This window comes from Globicephala melas, chromosome 16, assembly GCF_963455315.2.
Source record: "Globicephala melas chromosome 16, mGloMel1.2, whole genome shotgun sequence".
NCBI lineage: Eukaryota > Metazoa > Chordata > Mammalia > Artiodactyla > Delphinidae > Globicephala > Globicephala melas.
Genome location: NC_083329.1, coordinates 57,934,993 through 57,953,319, shown reverse-complemented (window position 1 = coordinate 57,953,319; position 18,327 = coordinate 57,934,993). Strand labels below are relative to the sequence as shown.

The following is an 18,327-nucleotide window of genomic DNA, read 5'->3' as shown; positions in this document are numbered from 1 at the left end:
CACACACACACAAATTTGATCTCCACATACTCACTGTACTCTAGTTACAGTGGCCTTCTTAACCTTGAACAGGCCTAGCTCACAAAGCTTGTTGCTAGCCCAGGTCCTCTGCACTTGAATATTCCACCCCTGGATCTTCACATGGCTGGCTCCTTCTTGCTATTGAAGTCTCAATTCAAACATCACCTCCTCAGTGAGGAAGTAACACCCATCTAAATTAACCCTCCTCCCCAGTCATACTTTATCATCTGTTTTATTTCCTTCATGGCATTTATTGTTATCTCAAATTATCTTCTTCATTTTTGTATTAGTTATATATTATCTATCCTCACTAGAATGTAGATCCTGTGAGAGCAGGGTTTTTGTTTGTCCTATTCACATCTGTATTCTCCTTCCCTGACAGAGGTCCTGACACATGATAAGCTCTTAATAAGTATTTGTTGAATAAAGTAGCTGAACAAAAACCAGACTCAAACTGTGGGTCTTTTGAGTCCTAATCCAGTTTACTTGCCATCATTCCATTTATTCTGCCTTTCATGAAAGCACTTATACTTTTGGAACTACAATAAGAACTGATGTTCAGAATAATGACATTAACATGTGCTGTAGGATTCTCGATTATCAAAGAAAATTTTCATTGAGTTCAATAAACTAATTAAAGCAAGGATGTCATGGTATGTTATTATATTAGTACATTTAGAAAGATTTCCAACTAAAAAGACTTTCTGCTTTTTCTTTAGTTAACCAGAAAATTAAATTAACCCAGAGCTCTTCATTTCCCCCAAAAGTCCTTGTTAATTAGGATTGTTCTATAAATCTCTATTATTAGCAGAATTTGTCATCTGTTTCATTATCCTGTTTATTAGGGCAGTCTGAGCAGGGTGTCTTTGCTCATATCCTGATATGTGTATCCAATGAAAAGAAAAAGCATTTCCTGGATTCTCTTTTTTTTCCCTATTCTGTGACACAGGCATATTTCATGCTGTTTGCATAACAACTTAATTTCCTTGTGTCAGTTCCCAGTATAAAGTAGGAATGATATTCTTAACTTGGCTATTAAGTAAAATAATTAAATTTAGAGTCTACTTAAAATAAAAGCATTAGTGCTTTGAAACATTGTTTGTGATAACAGAAGATTGAAAACAACCTAAAAGTTCATCAATAAAGGACTACTTAAGTAAATTATAGTATATCCATACAGTGGACTATTACACAGTCATGAAAAACAATGACATTCTCTGTTTACCAATATAAAAAGATCTCCAAATGAAAAAACATCGTCCAGAACAGCATGCATATAGTATGATACTTTTTTTGTTGTTTAAAATAAAAAGGAGAAAAGTAAGAATGTTTTGCTTATATGTGCATAGAGAAATTGTGAAAGGATATACAGGAAAGCAATAGCAGTAATAACCAGATTGAAAAATAGTGGGACTAGAAACTGAATGAATGGGAGAGATAAGAGAAGGGTGGTTGTACCATATATTTTCACATATTTATATTTGGGGACTATAGTTATGCATTACCTGTAGTAAAAGTTAAAAGGTTAAATTTTTTTAAAAAACAAGCACAGCTAAAAGCAGTATGTGGTTCTGGACTGCATCCTGTACTGGATGAAAAAAATTGCTATAAAAGACATTAGGACAATTAACAAAATTGGAATATGGAGTATAGATTAGATGAAATAACAATATTAAGTTTTTAAATTTGTCAACTATACGATGGTTACCTAAACGAATATGTTTGTTCTTAGGAAATACACCAAATTAAATAAATTATTAAGGAGTAAAGGACATGATATATGCAACTTAAGCTCAAATGGCTTGAAAGAATAAATATGTATGTATATACAGGAGGACTGATAAATTATGGCAAAATGAAAAACTGGTAAATCTGGATAAACGTTATATGGGAATTCTCTGTATTTTTCTTTAAACTTTTCTGCTTGTTTAAAATTATCCCCCCAAAAAAAGGTTAATAAAAAACAAGCAGGGCTTCCCTGGTAGCTCAGTGGTTAAGAATCCGCCTGCCAATGCGGGGGATATGGGTTCAAGCCCTGTTCCAGGAAGATCCCTCATGCTGCGGAGCAACTAAGCCCGTGCACCACAACGACTGAGCCTGCGCTCTAGAGCCTGCGAGCCACAACTCCTGAGCCCGCGCGCCTGGACCCCGTGCTCTGCAACAAGAGAAGCCACTTCAATGAGAAGCTTGTGCACCGCAATGAAGAGTAGCCCCCGCTCGCCACAACTAGAGAAAGCCCACACACAGCAACAAAGACCCAATGCAGCCAAAAATAAATAAATTAAAAAAAGAAAAAAGAAGCAAACAAAAACATTAATACCCTGGAAATACCTCATTATAAGAAATCAAGGTGCAGGAGCCACTTTTCAGAATCTTAGGAGTTCTGGGGTTTTTTTTTTTTGTGATACACGGACTTCTCACTGTTGTGGCCTCTCCCATTGCGGAGCACAGGCTCTGGACGCGCAGGCTCAGCGGCCATGGCTTACGGGCCCAGCCACTCCGCGGCATGTGGGATCTTCCCGGACCGGGGCACGAACCCGTGTCCCCTGCATTGGCAGGCGGACTCTCAACCACTGCGCCACCAGGGAAGCCCAGGAGTTCTGGCTTTTAAACGGTCCTACTTGTCACTTTCTGGTGAAGTTTTTGCCATCAGTTTTCTGTTTTTTTCCATGGCTGGTAATGCTCATCAGAGGCAGTGGTAGAGGTGGTGACTACAGTCTACCTTGAGGCTGAAAAACACTTGGCTATCTGCTTCTCATCCTGCTTTGTATCTTCTTCAGTTATATCTTCACTACAATTTAGAGGTGACATCAGTAAGACAGTGACAACACATGGCACTTTAATATACCTTGAACAGAATTTCCTAAGGATATTAATTATCTTGACTCTGTGTGTGTGTACAGTACTAAAATATATAGTTAATTTGGTAGCAGTAAAGCTACCGGAACATTTAGTCTAATTGTTTGGCATTGAATGAGTGGATTTTTTATTATTATTTTTCAGTTAGATATTGTGGCATTTGTATGAACTAACCATCTCTACTATAAACGACTTAACATTATAGTTGATTCTAGCCAGACTGGCCTCTTAAGAGACTGGGTAGTAAGGCTTATGTCACAGTAGAGTGAAGAGTGAATTACCTGTTTGTATAAACTGTCCAGAGACTGTTTGATTTTTATTATTTTGTACTTTAAGTACATTAAATTTCATTGTTCTGAGTGAAGATGCCGTGAGGGTCTTATCCAATAAATGACACTAAGCAAATCTGTTATCAGCTGAATTGTTAGTGTTTGTTTCCTGTCTGCTTGGGGAAACTCATGATTTTGTGCTGTTGTAGAAGTCTGGAAAATAGGAATAATAATTATTCCCAATCCTTTTCCTTCTCACTTTATAAAGAATTTGGGAAGAGACAATGGCACTTACTTATCTTAAGCTCTTGAGTAGAAGTACTTGATCAGAACTAAGTGTCATTTTTCTATAACTAAGGCAAAAAGCTATTTTTGCTACTTGTTCCCACAGCTACTCCAGTCCCATTTCACACCCAAGAAAACAAGATCCCAGTAACAGTGATGTGAGTGTCTTGGGCCTCATTGGCTGAATAATGCCCATGCCTATAAGTGTGTCTTAAGATTTAGTTAGGTACTTTGTATGTTCATAACAATAAATTGACTAGAAGGCTATGGAATGGGTCATGCTGGTGAATACCATTTACTTAGTTTGTGGGAGTTTTTTTAATAACTCTGTAAACCAGCTTAGATCATTGTATTTCAAAATAAGAATGTACCAAAAATATAAGTGAACTTGAATATTATTGAACTTTGTTTAATCCCTTTTCAATGATTTGGAACACCATTCAAGATCTTGCAAATTTTCAGCATTATTATTTTGAAAGAAGTTCTCATAATATAGCTCTCTAGATGCAAAAGATAATAGAGCCTGGACTGTGTACCAATTTATGACAGCTCTTTTTACATTCTTAATATTCTTATATACTTATTTGAATTAATAAGTACAAAAAGTGGAAAATATTTCTACTTCATGTTTCAGGAAATTGAACTTCATATGACACCTAAGGGTAAAGGATTTCAAGGATCTACGCATATATCCAGAAAAAAGTGTAGTAAAGCTGCATTCATTTAGAATTTTTGCTAATTTAAACAAAAAGTCATGATTCTTAAGAACAAAATTCAGATAAACTCTTCCATTGTGAATTAGGTTTTATTCATAAATAAAGATTTATCCAATCAAAAGTCAATAACTTTTTTAAACAAAGAACTCAAGGAATTATATCTAATTGCAGCTTACTTATCATTTATATGTGATTATTTTAATCTGTAATCCAGGAATTAATTCTTATATTACCTAAAATGTTTTATAGATGTGTTATATTATTACATAATATAACCTTATTATAAATGGTAATGGTGTCATTAACTTAGCTCATTTTACTTGTTTAATGCCTGTTTGTTCTTAGTTTATAGTTGTTAATTCCCTTTATAGTATGACTTGTACTTGGAAGTAATAAAATCAGATTTCTTTATAAATATTTATGGTACAGACCTTTCCCTAAACCAGACTGTAGCCCTTTCCTTTCCTAATTATTTCTAATAAAGTCTGCTTGTATCTTTTTTTTTTTTTTTTGGCCTGCGTAGCAGTCTGTACTGCATACTCCCTAGAAAATCTAATCCTGGATGTTTATGCCTTAACTTCCAATTAATCAAAATCTTGTCAACTTCATGTAGGTCTGGTGTTACAGAGTGTGGAAAGGTAGTACTTAAAGAGTTTAAACAGGTACTTCTAATATGGAATCTTCTTAGCATCTACAGTCAAAAGACATCACTAAGTGAATGAGTCCTCTTCTTGAATATCAATCTTTCCAGGAGGATCTTTTTTTCATTATCATCACTTTGTTTATCTCTTGTTGAAAGTATCCATTAGTAGCAGGTAGCAAAAGGCAAACAGAACATGCTTTTTGAGAGTCTTAGGTTCTTTATTAAGACCTTAAAATTTCCAAGATTTCCTTTTCTCTCCTTCTTGATCTTAGATGAGATTGAAGTTTATAGCGCTTTGGCCACATTTGTCCCCATAAAGGATGCAAATTTGTAGTTTCAGAAGTTCCAGACACCAATGAAAAGCACTATTCAGTCTTTTACAAACGTCCTCTAGGCCAAATTTCATCACAGATACAGTAGTCTCCCTTACCTGCAGGGGTTCGTTCCAAAACCCCCATTGGGTTCCTGACACTGTGGATAGTACCAGACCCTATATATACTATGTTGTTTTTCTTCTGTACATACATACCTATGATAAAGTTTAATTTATAAATTAGGCATAATAAGAGATTAACAACAATGAATAATAATAAAATATAACAATTACAATAATATACTGTAATAAAAATTATGTGATGGGAATTGCCTGGCGGTCCAGTGGTTAGGACTCCACGCTTCCACCGCAGGGGACCAGGTTTCCATCCCTGGTTGGGGAAATAAGAACCTGCATACCACGCGGCATGGCCAAAAAAAAAAAAAAATTGTGAATGTGGTCTCTGTCTCTCAAATTATCTTATTGTACTGTACTCACCCTTATGATGATGATAGGATATGATACAATGCCTGTGTGATGAAATGAGGTGAGGTGAATGACACAGATATTGTGATGTATCATTAGGCTAACATTGACCTTCTGATGATAACGTCAGAAGGAGAATCATCAAGCCATGATGATGTCGATGGTTGGATATCAGCAGCAGATGATGTCCATGGTTGGGCATCCTCAATAGCTGAAGGGTTTTCGTTTGTGTTTGTTTATTTGTTTCACTGAAACCTTTTGGAAGAACATTGTAATTGGAAGTTGTCTCTTTTTAACTCATCAGTGTTTTGCTACAGAGGTTGAATCCTTCAGTGATTATAAGGGTGACTTTAATGCTGCATTCCATCCAAGGATCTTATTCCCTAATTTTGTCCTTTAAAGTGTGTGCAATTTGAAACACTTCAGCAAATTTTGGTAATGTCCGAGTTGCTGGTTCTACTCCACTTTCTTCTTCATCATCTTTCTCTTCCTCTGTAAATGACTCAACAAGTTCTTCCACTTTCTCATTTGTTAACATTTCTCCATGGTCTTTGATGTGTTCTTCTTCATCAAGCATGTTGGCAAATCCTTCTTACTGTGTGAATGATTTTCCTAACTTCTCCACTGATCCCCAGGAAGCCTTTAAAATCATTCATGACTGCAGGCCTTTACAATTTCTGGTTTTAATTCATCCACTGCAGCTTTGATGAATGTTATTGTGTCAGTAATAATGAATGATTTCTAGCACTGCATTGTGTCCAGATTAGAGTCTGCATCAATTGCTGATCAAATATGATCAAATACAGGGTGGGTGTATGTGACCTGGACAAACTGAATGATGTCCTTGTAAAAGGGGTGAAGCAGTGAAGTTGTATTTGGAGATAAAATTCCAACCTCAACATTTTCACGTTTGTAACAATTCAGGATGACCAGGTACGTTATCTGTTACTAATAGAACTTCAAATTCCACCCTTTCTTCTTCCAAATATTTTTTCACTTCTGGGATGAAGCATTGGTGGAAGCATCCCATAAATGAGATAACTGTCACCCATGCTTTCTGATAATTTTTGGGTTTGTTTTTGAGAGCACATGGGTTCTTCACCCTGAACACTACGCCTGGCTTTATCATATGCCCTGCAGTGTTGCCACATAGTACCAACGTTCATCTGTCCTTCCATGTTTTATGCCCTGGTGCCTCCTTTGCACTTTTATGAATGTAGCTTCTATTGGCCATCTTCTTCCAGAAGAGCCCAGTTTCATCACCACTGAAGACTTGCTTTGGATGGTATGCTATCTCCTTAATCAACTCCTTCAACACTGCCAGAAATGTGGCAGTAGCTTCTTCATCAGCAGACACAGCCTCTCCAATAATTTTTATATTTTTCAGTCCAGATCTTTTACTGAATCTGTAACCATCCTTTACTCACAGTAAATGGCTTGGCTGTCACTTGTTTCAGGGGATCCCTGGCTGAAGTGTTCCTATAGGCTCAGTGTTTTCTGGCGCAGCACGTTGCCGTCAATAGGAATAAATCTTCTGTTCATGTCCTCCACCCCAAAACTTAATGCCTTTTCCATCTTAGTTAAGCACTTGTCACGTACTCTGGCCATAACTTTTGCAGTTTAAGGTGCAACATCAAATCTAACACAAATTTCTTTTTCCTTCTTCACAATTTCACAGATAGAAGCTTCGTTCTTACTGTAGATCTATCTTAGCAACCTCAACATATAATATTTTTTTCTTTCCTCATTAAGTCAGGAACTTGCACCTTTTCACTTAAAGGAAGCACTTTATGGCCTCTCTTTGGCATATCCAAATCTCCAGCATCACTACTCTTGTGCTTTGGGACCATTAGTAAGTAAAATAAAGGTTACTTGAACACAAGCACTGCAGTACAGTGACAGTCAATCTGATAACCAAGGCGGCTACTTGAGTGACTTACAGGCGGCATACGTAGGGATGATTCATATCCAGGGCAGGATGGATTGGGACGGTATTCAGAATGGTGTGGAACTTAAAACTTATGAATTGTTTATTTCTGGAGTTTTCCACATAATATTTTCAGACTTTAGCTGACCGCGGGTAACTGAAACCGCAAAAAGCAAAACTGGATAACGGAGACTACTGTAATGCCATTCCACTGTCATGTGCCAAGTTTAAAGTAGTGTATTAGGTTACTCTGTAGTCAAAAGAACCAAGTCCAGACTGCTGTAAGAGAAGAGCTCATTGCACTGTCCATTTTGTTCTGCCCATGCATTCAGTGGTAGCTTTCCCTTTTGTTATTTGACTGATAGTTTGGAGGAAATAGTGACTCCGTTGTAAAAAGTAACCAGATTAAGTTATCCGTAATAAGCCAACTAATATCAGTAATCCTTGACATTGGCATCAAGTATTATTCAGAATAGTAGTTATATATTTTTTTGTGCCATTGTGATTTTCTATAGAGGAACACTCAAGACTCATTATTTGTAGTTTTTAAATTTACAGCTCTTTAACTATATCCAAGATTTCATTGCCAGGAATGTAGCCAGGCTTGATGCTTTATTAGAGATCCATGATCTAGTACTTAATACTTCCTTTAGCTCATAGTTTCTGTTCAAGTATTTTTACTGTCCAAAAAGGTACTGCTACCATTTACAGTTGTTCCTCAAAAATGTGAACTACCTAAGTATAACTCTTAACAAAACACATACAACATCTGTATGCTGAAAATACCAAAAAGCATTGCTTACAGATGGCTTTTCACCTTGGTTCCCAAGTGCTCTTGTACAGAATATGGGCTTCATGTTCTGTCTCTCTCTTTGGCTGATGTAGGAGCTTCAAGCTTTCCTGGGTGAGTTTGTATATTGAGTGTTTACAAAGAGAAGTCAGTCTGCCTTTCTTTGGCTCTAATTGCAGAAAGTGAAGTCACCGCTTTTGCTGTCTTGGATCAAGACCAGAAGGAAATTGTTGATACCAATGGAGCTGGAGATGCATTTGTTGGAGGTACGGACTCATTTATTTCATACTTACTTACAAGTTAAACATTTCCTTTAACCCTGTCTCTGCCACATAGCCAAGATTTATGAATATAGTAACTTTTAATTTCTGCTTTTAAATAACTAATTCCTGATGTTTTTTCTATATGCTACTATCATTGTGTTATGAGGGTATATTACTACAGGAAAATATGTATTTTGGGCTTAAAGATAATTTACTGTTACGCTATATCCCAGTCATTTTCACAAGATTAATTGTGTCTGTCAGAATATTGCATAAACAAGCTGCATCAAGACAGTACATAGTATATTCATAGCCCTTCAGGCTTAAATGTTAACAAATTGTTGTTCTTTAAAACACATTGTGAATATTAATAGTACGCTAATAGCTAAGGATGATGTCTTTGGATTATATCCTTTAGTTAAAACATCTGTTTCTAACACAATAGTTGGATGTTTATTGTACCAGGAAGGGTTAAATTTTTGTCTCATTAAGGTTCAATAAGAACTGGCACAATTTATAAAAACTAAATCATTTTTGGAGTGAGTAGTCAAAAATAAGATCAAGACAATTGGAAGAGTTTTGGCTTGATAACTTAGATTGATCTAAAATCGGATTCAAAAGTTCTTTTCATATGTCTGAACTCCTTCTAGCCAAGTGTAGTTAAGCTAGGTTAAGATCTCTAGAAAGCTTTAGACTCCTGAGTGATAGCCCAGAAGAGTCCCTCCTGACCTTTATTTCTCATAACATCAAGCGAGACAAGGAAGAAAAGGCGAATGGAGCTGACCCTTGTCTTCCTTTCCTTGGAAGATAAGTTGAATTATGGGAAACTTATTTAAGGTTGTATAATGGTTTGAACTTAATGTTAGTTAAAATATTTATATTCTTTTAATGTTCACTAGCATAAATTTTTCATGTTTCCTTCTTTGAAACTTTTCATGCCTAGTCTTAAATGAGCTGTTTACCATTAGACTGGTAGCATGCCCCATGCCATCTTTTTTTGGAAAGAGTACATACAACAAATAATGTTCTACTTTACTGTCACGCACGTATCTTTTATTCCTTTGCTCTGAAAGGCTTCATCACTGATTATTTTGCAGCTGTTTTTCCTATTCCATACCGCTTCAGAGCTGTAAACCCATGTAGCCTAAAAATACCTTATGCAGAATTGGGCCAAATTCTGTAATACATTAAGGAGACACTATTGATTTCCTGTTTAGAAATTGGTTAAACTAGGAATCTAGTACAGAAACTTTTAAATTTATAACGTGTGTGTGTGTTATTTAAGCACTTTAAAATACTTAAAACAGTAAGTATTCTCTTTCTTTGCTATTTAGTTGGGTACATCCTGAGGCTGTCATAGATACGATGGTGACCTAATTAGGCACTGCTCCTGGGCCTGAGGCCTGGGGCTTCCTGGCCTTGCAACAACAGATTCCTTTATAGACCCCTAACTACCTATAATGCTTCCACTACGAGGTAGGAATATATAGACTTTTTGAGGAAGAGGGAAGTCATTCTTAGGATACTAAAATAGGAACAGCTAGCTAGCCATTTGTATTACAGTTAGAGTGATAAATGAACTATATCATCAAAGCCCTTGGACTCTTTGTTACAGGATTTTCGGCCTCCTTCTTATCTCACTCTGGTTACCCAGACTCATTTATATACTTATTCTTGGGGTACAGTGAGGTAAGTAAAAAGGAAAGAGTGTGGAACAGTGATCTGCGAACCTTTTTTCCTAAAGGGCCAGACAGTGAATACGTTAGGCTTTGCAAGCCGTATACTGCATATTCTTCTTGTTTTCTTGCTTGCTTTTTGTTTTGTCTTTGGTTTTTTGCAGTACTCTAAAAATGTAAAAACCTTTCTTCGCTCTCCAGCTGTACAAAAACAGAGCATGGGCTGGATTTGGCTCTCAGGCTATGGTTTGCCAACCCCTTTTGTAATATGTTGGCAGCCTCCTCACTTTATTCACTTTCATCATACCCTGGATTTCACTACGCACTGTTGAAATCAGTATAGAGAAAGTGGAAGTCAAGCTGAAACTAGGCAGAACTTTACTGGTAAAACCTCAATTAAGTAGCCATTTTTCTCGTTTTAACCCTACTCTCATCGGTTCCCAGGATATTCAGATCCTGAAAGACTGAGTCATGCAGTGAGATGAATACTCTAATGTCATTTTAACAAGGAATACTTATGCTGGCATGTTCAGCACATTCTGTCTATGTACATCAAGCTATATAGTAATAGCATAGATAACATTTACGCAGCACCTACTAGCCAATTGATATCTTAGGCACTTTACATGTATTAACTCGTTTAATGTTCATAAAAGCTCCTTGAAGTAGGTTATTTTTAACCCCATTTTACTGATGAGAAAACTGAGACACAGAGGGGTTAGATAACTTTCCCAAATTCTCGTAGCTAGAAAGTAGCAGAGCCAGGATTCAGACCCAGGCAGTCTGAACTGTACTGCTTCTCTAAACTTTTAGGGAAATCTCATCATTAGGACTCAGAACCACAGACCCGCCTTACTAACAAAAGCTGGTTTTGCCAGAGAGAATGTTCCTATTGACTGAATAGATGACTTCATTTATTGAACAGGAAGTTTTGTTACACAATAGGATTCTTAGGACTCTGGGGTAAGATTGTTGCAGAAAAGAAAGTGAAAGGGAAGAGAATCGAAGGACTTAATCCCAGGTGAGTTTGAACCAGGAGTTTCTGCTAAGCAGTAGAATTGATTGCACTACAGAGATACAGAAAGCCAGATCATAAACTCGCTTGGTCAGCATGGAATCCGAATACAGGGAGTTATATGAATCAACTGTTTAATAGCACCAGGCTGATACATCCATCTTACAATAGAGATGTTCTGGTTAGTTGGAAATACTCAAAAATCCATTGGCTAAAATCCCCTACTCCCATCTCTACACCAGGGGAAGGCTTTCTAGTAGGATTGGAAATACTCTATCTTTTGAAGTATACTCCTCTACCTTGATCATGAATGGAGACGCAATGATGGCAACTTTTGCATTTACTATGTAGTTTCTTTTTCTTTGCTTGATTGCCTGATTAATGTGTCTCCTTTCTGATTGACACATTTTATCTTTAGGTGCTTAATATATTCCTCCTATTACTTTCAAGTTTTGCTGGCTTACAAGCACCTCTTTCTTTTGTGACTTTGCATAACTATATTCCAGTCCCAATTTCAAGTTCTTAGATAAACCATGACTTCACCTACCGTGTGCTGATATTACATATCCCAATACCAGAGTGCCATGCGTTCTCATTAGCCACATAAGAGATACATGACTACATCATAGATTTTCATGTATAATTTTAAAATGAGTACCCCAAAGGAACATAAATTAAATTCATAGTTCCATCTCGAGGGTTTGGTAACAGTGACAAATTCCTCTAGCCTCCACAAGTATACCTCCTTGTTCTATTTGGAGATCTTAAACACTTTCTAATGTCTGCCCTTTACTTGTCACTAGCCAGCCCTGATGGAACTACCCTTTTCACATTCTCCCTCAAAAGCCAAAGCGCCACGATTGTACCCTTGGAAATGGAGACAATTCTATAATCTCTAAGTATGATTTCCTAATTTCCCAGGTCAGTTGAAAATTTCTTCCTGTTGTCCTGCTGTGCTTTGTCACAGCAGGTCTGCCTTTTCATTTGGAACCCTCTTTGTCACTGCCATAGTAACAAATGGAAACATTGAGAACATTTTGTGACAGGCACTGTCATTGTTCCCTGTGAAATCTCTTCCCCTGTGTCTTCCCAGTAAATGAAACTGAGAAGAAAAATCATAACAAATAACATGAAAGGGGACCTAATCAATATGTTCCCAGTGGGCTGTCAATACCAGCCTGTGTTAATCTAACATGATTTAGTTGTATGTTTTATGGTAGCTATAGGAATATGAACTAGACCTACAAATCATCTTTAGACTAAAAGTGAGTACACCTTTGACAGATTATACCCAGGCACGTACATCTAACTCTCAGAAAAAAGACTAGAGACCTTACCCAAGGACCAACATTCTTAGGTTTAAAAAAGCTTCATTAAATGTTAAGAGCCATATATAGCTTAGAATAGTTTATTTGAATGATAGTAAAGTAACTGTGCTGCCTTTAATACTTTTATTTTCAAATTTCTCATGACAGCTTTATCAGGGAAAATGTATTATCCTAAACGATATTACCTACAATATGAAAATAACTTTTAAAGCCACTTAGCAATCACAGTATAAATAATTATCCTATTTCCCATCTAATAAAAAGGAGCATTAATTTCACTTTCTAATTCATGTTCAGAAAAGACTTTTTGTTTTAAAAAAAAGATTTAAGTTACCAGAGCAAGGATATTACTTCCTTTTCAAGTAGCACCTGTCTATACTTCAGAGAACCATAGGGAATCTCTAAGTTATGTTTACATTTTCTATTCTCACCTTGCTTTTTATTCTCAAACATTTGTAACTTACTCTCCCGTTCTTCTTAACTGCTGCTTCATTGTGCTGTACAAAGAAGTGGTGTAGAATTCTTCTGACTTTTTTTTCTGCACCACCTCCTTCCTTTGCTGTCAACTCAGAGGACTAGAAAATAACTTGGTGAGTGTTGAATATATCATTTCTCACACTTCTTCACCCAAAAACGAAACCTTCATATGACCCACTGTATGCAGAAGATTTACTTGTGGATGGTAACCAAGATGATTGCTGCACACTCCTACCCCATCCCACAGCAACAACGATCCCTTTCCCTGTCTTTTACCTCTAGCAGGACATCTTTGGTGTTTGATTTCTTAAGCAGTTTCCCTTAAAACCATCAAATGAGGTATGGGATTGACTTGGTCATTAAGAATTTGAAATACACCAGAGACAGCAGCTCAAGTTCACACAGGGGGAAAGGGAAGAGAGATTCACACCTTGCACAGTCTTAGGATGCTTCATGACATGCTACTCTGATGTTTCACATCCAGAGATTTTGATAAGTTGACGTTGGACCAGGACCAAATTTCAGGAGTCTTGCCTAAGATTATTTAAGCCTTTGTGGGTCTAAAGAGGTAAAGATGATCCTCGAGCCATGACAGAAATGAGAAATAACTTTCATTGACATGGGATACAGGATGATTTTAGGATAAAGTCTGGAATTTTTCACAAATAGTAATGTTCCCTCAAAGATCTTGTATCCTGGATGGCCTCCATCTAGAAGCAATTGTAAATAGATAATGGAATTCAAAGGACTTTGTCTTCTGGAGATTTGGATAATCCAGAGACAGTCTGAGCCATGGAGGCTGTCAGACCCTGAAACTTAAATATGAACCTTACATCTCCTATATTTGATGATTATTAAGAAATGCTTATTCTAAGAAAACAATGTTGGTATTTATAAGATTTCATTTAGTAGCAGAGGGCCAGAAGAAATGTCACAAGCAAAATATCTGAAGTTAATTTTGTTAGAATTGTGATATGACAAATATATGTATATCAGTTTCCTGGCCTATGATATTTGTGAGTCAAATGGAACTCACTTGAATCCAATAGCAGTCCAAGCTGCTCTTACATGGATTTGGTCAATTTTACCTACCTTATCTGTCAGATTCATCCAATCTGTATCAGTTAGGTTTTGCTGCATAACACACCACCCTCAAAACTTAGTGACCTAAAACAACAACCATTTATTTAACTCCACAAATCTGTGAATTGGCAGCTGGGCCTAGGCTCAACTGGACAGTTCCTCTGGTCTCAGAGGTTCAAGAGATTAAGTAATTTGCCCAAGGTCACAGTGAAAACCAGGATTCAAACTCAAAGTTTGACCCCCAAGTTCTTACCTCTGATCATTTTGTTATACTCCATTCCATTAGTATCCTCTTGTCTTCCCCTCCAAGTGAGGAAAAATAGCCTAAGTGCTTTTTCTAAACACTAGTCTGTAGACTGGGGCCAATCTATGACTTAGCAGAGATTTCATCAGTCAGTAGCAAAATGAAAAAAAGGTAGGAGCAATATAGTAAGTTTTCGTAAAGCTGAGTGTATTCAATTTAAAATCTTGTCTCATAGATGTTTGAATTTGTTACAATGTGCCTTTATTGGTTTTGTAATTAATATAATCAAAATAAATGAAATCACATGTCGGTAGTACTGATGCATAGCCTGGCCAACCTTGTGACCTAGCAGAAGTCCTAACCAATGGTGCATAAGTTATTACAAACAACTTCCCAAACTGTATGAAAATTTGTATGAAGTGTAACCTCTGATGTTATATGGCTATTTACTATAAACAGGGGTCTGAATAAAACAAACAAAAATTATCAATGCGATTACTAAATTTACAGCTATTCTCACTTCAGATATGAGTTCCCAAACCTGGGGTATGAACACAAGATCTTAATTTATTTTTCATTTAATTATCCAGTTTACATTGACATTTTATAAAATTAAGATATGTATGTTTTATTTCTATCCCATGAAATAAACGGAAAATTAAAACCAGTTTCTGTCATCAAGTGCTCTTTGAATTTTAGAACCACCCTGCTGTGAGAAATTGTCAGTTGATCAAATACAGGTTTTTGAATTGAGTTAAAATAGTAACAAAATTAGTTATCTTGCTTATGAATTAGGGTATAAATAAGCTTACTGTCATCTCCTTATTCTAACACTCCAGCAGCTATGACTTTGTCCTGGTAAGTCTTTTTGTTTTTAATTATATTGCTTAAAATGTTAATGCTGAAAGGGAGTATTTTTTAAAATCACGTTTCTGGTTTTCAGGTTTTCAAACTTTCAATAGTGAAACTATGTTCAAATGAGGTTTTATCTGAATCAGAATGAAATGAGATTAAACAAATCCCCATTTGACCCTATCCGCATTTTATCTGGTTGCTCATAAAAAGCAGCTCTCTTGAATGAATTGATGTTAGGTATGAAAACCTAAGATGGTCTATTAAAAAGCCCCCATTTGATGGATGAGGAAAGGGAGTTAATTGTAAATATGCAATACTAGAAGCCAGATCTCATGGCTCATTAATTCATGATCCAGTGATTACATGTGTTCATAACCCAAATGAAAATTGTCAGTTAAGTAGTCTGTTATATAGGCCTTTTGGAAATACATAGGTCAAGAGTTGATACCCCAAATGGATAGAAGCCTTTGATATAGTTGTTTTGGTATGTGGGTATCCAAGATGTTTAACTTTAACAATAAACAGAAGCATATGCTAAACTTTTATTTTGGGAACCACATCAAGAGATCACACATTAGGTTTAAAATTCAGATTCTAACATTTTTGTTCCATAAGGAGGAATGATCTTTTTTTTTTTTTCCTGCGGTACACGGGCCTCTCACTGTTGTGGCCTCTCCCGTTGCAGAGCACAGGCTCCGGACGCGCAGGCTCAGCGGCCATGGCTCACGGTCCCAGCCGCTCCGCGGGGGCACGAACCTGTGTCCCCCACATCGGCAGGCGGACTCTCAACCACTGCGCCACCAGGGAAGCCCCTAGGAATGATCTTTAAAGCAGTATTTTGAAAGGGGTTGGGGTGCAAGGGCACCTTATCCATACAAGTAAAACATACTGCTTAGTACTCTTCAGGAGCTTCTTTCCTGAATTAGGGGCACAGAAAGGTTTTTTTGGTTTGGGATTTTTTTTTTTTTTAATTCAAATGCAATATCCCACGCCACGTTAATACAATTTGACAAGTTTCCATTTTCATACACCAGGAAGAGCAGATAAGTTATCCTCACTGTTATAGCACTGACCACTGCCTATATATTATACCCAGTTGCTCACTTTGTGTGGGAGGATGCTCAGTTGCTCACTTTGTGTGGGAGGATGTATTGTGCTTAGCTGTCGTGAAGGAACCTTTGCTCTGAATAGACTTCCTGTGCATGTCAGTCACTACACCATCTGACACCACTTAGGCTTTGGTTTTCATTATGCAAATACCTGCTAGGTCAGACCTTACCCTGATGGGCACAGTAGCTTTTTAAGTTATTTCAAAATTTAATGTTTGTTGATTTCCTTTTTCCAGAAAAATCTGTGTTTTCTAACATATGAGTCACAAGTTGTTACTTAAGTTCATGACTAGTTGGTAGTCAATATGAAGTCAAAACAAAATAAAATTTTACTAACTAAACTACATAAAAAATGAAAGGAAAAAAAGTTTACATCTGAGCCTTTTTCAGCAGGGGGAAACCATTACTTTGTCACATCTGGGTAGTCTAAGCCAGCCAAACTGAAGTGGGAATTTCCTGCCATATGTTAGTTCTTTGAGCAACCTGTAAACATCTAAAAGAGGGTATGTGAGTTCTTGTTTGGTAGAGCTGTAGCCACTGTGGAAGCTTGCTCCTAATAGGTAGCAGACATTTTTATGTACTACCACTCGTCAGGAGGTTAAGTAGCCTGACTATAGCTACTAACACTGTTTGCTCTTGTTAAATGCATTAATTTGGAAGGCCTAATTTGGAAGGTACAACATCAGGTCTCACCAGTATTATAGCAAGAGTGAACACTGTGTTGAAATGACCTCCCAAATGTGGATGACAGAAATTTTGTTTCATTAATAAAAAGAAGGTAAGACTAAGCCACCAAGGTTATTCCAGATAACTTGAATAAGGTCATTTTATAAAGTCAGTGAAGACCAAAATAAGCCTCTTTCTACAAAGGAAAATAAAGAATCTGAAATGGTAGGAGAAATACCAAGTATTTACATCAGCTTCCTGTTCCAGATGCACATGGGCATTAAGAAGCAAAAATTTCATTCAGAAGAGTTGTACACAAAAAGTAGAAATGCTTTATCCAGTTGAAACAAGAGACATTTTTAAGGGGGAAAAAAAGACTTTCCACATAATCTCACTGTTTTTGTCATCCTCTGTAAGGGAAAATATTGACATTTACCAGACTGTTTGCTCCAGCTTTCTGATCTCCTGCAGTTTATTTTTATAACAGCCTTATCGATGGGCCTCTTACCCAGCTCTCTAGGTTTAACTGAGTTGAGTCGATTTGTTACCACAGCTTCAAGTAGCTGTTACAGAACAAGCAAGACATCCTAATAAAGCTGTAAACGTGTTTACTCAAACAGAGTATTGATTTTACTTGGAGAGGGAGAAGCTGGTGCTTAGCACAGTGTCGGGGTGGATGAATTTCACTGCGGTTTTTCATTGTCGTCTGTCATGGTTGTGAAACACTAAGTAAAGCCATCAGAGGATAATTAGAAGTACCAGAAATTTAGCCCCTAAAATCAGTTAACCATTTGGGAGTTTCATAGCTTAATTAGCTTTTATTAAAAATTTTCTCTAGTAATAATAGTCAAGCACTTTTAATGGCACTTTCAGGTAGAGCAAGGTTTCAAGGTTGTAACTTGTTAAATATATGAATTTAATGGCTAAAGGTTTTTCAGACTTTTTCTCATTCTAGTAATTAGGCTAACACTAGAACACAATGTAAAGAGACAGTGATCTATACTCATATCAGCAGAAGTACACGGTTTTTCTGAAAACTCAATTTTAAGGAAGTGATAAAGCAATTATAAAATATTTAAAACACATCTTATAAAGGAAAAAATACCCAGTTAGCATCTTTATTAAACATTTAGGTTTAAATGTTTAACCTAAATGACCTAGACACATAAAACTGTCAATGCCACCCCTGTTTTCTTAATACCTTCCTTCATTAGAGAAGAATCTAAAATATTCTAGCCCGCTGTAAGTTAGTCATCATCTTAAAGGTAAAAGTTGATTGCACAACTGTGGAAATGACACAGG

At 36.7% G+C, this 18,327-nt stretch overlaps 1 protein-coding gene across 4 annotated transcripts in view; it reads left to right on the top strand.

Moving 5' to 3' along the window:
- The window catches only part of ADK (adenosine kinase), a 486,162-nt gene that overhangs the window by 446,003 nt on the left and 21,832 nt on the right, over window positions 1-18,327 (top strand). For all 4 annotated transcript variants that reach the window (XM_030862678.2, XM_030862682.3, XM_060286438.2 and 1 more), the window contains one exon: window positions 8,489-8,575. In XM_030862678.2, the coding sequence (XP_030718538.1) occupies window positions 8,489-8,575 (87 nt within the window). The remainder of the gene's footprint in view (window positions 1-8,488; window positions 8,576-18,327) is intronic.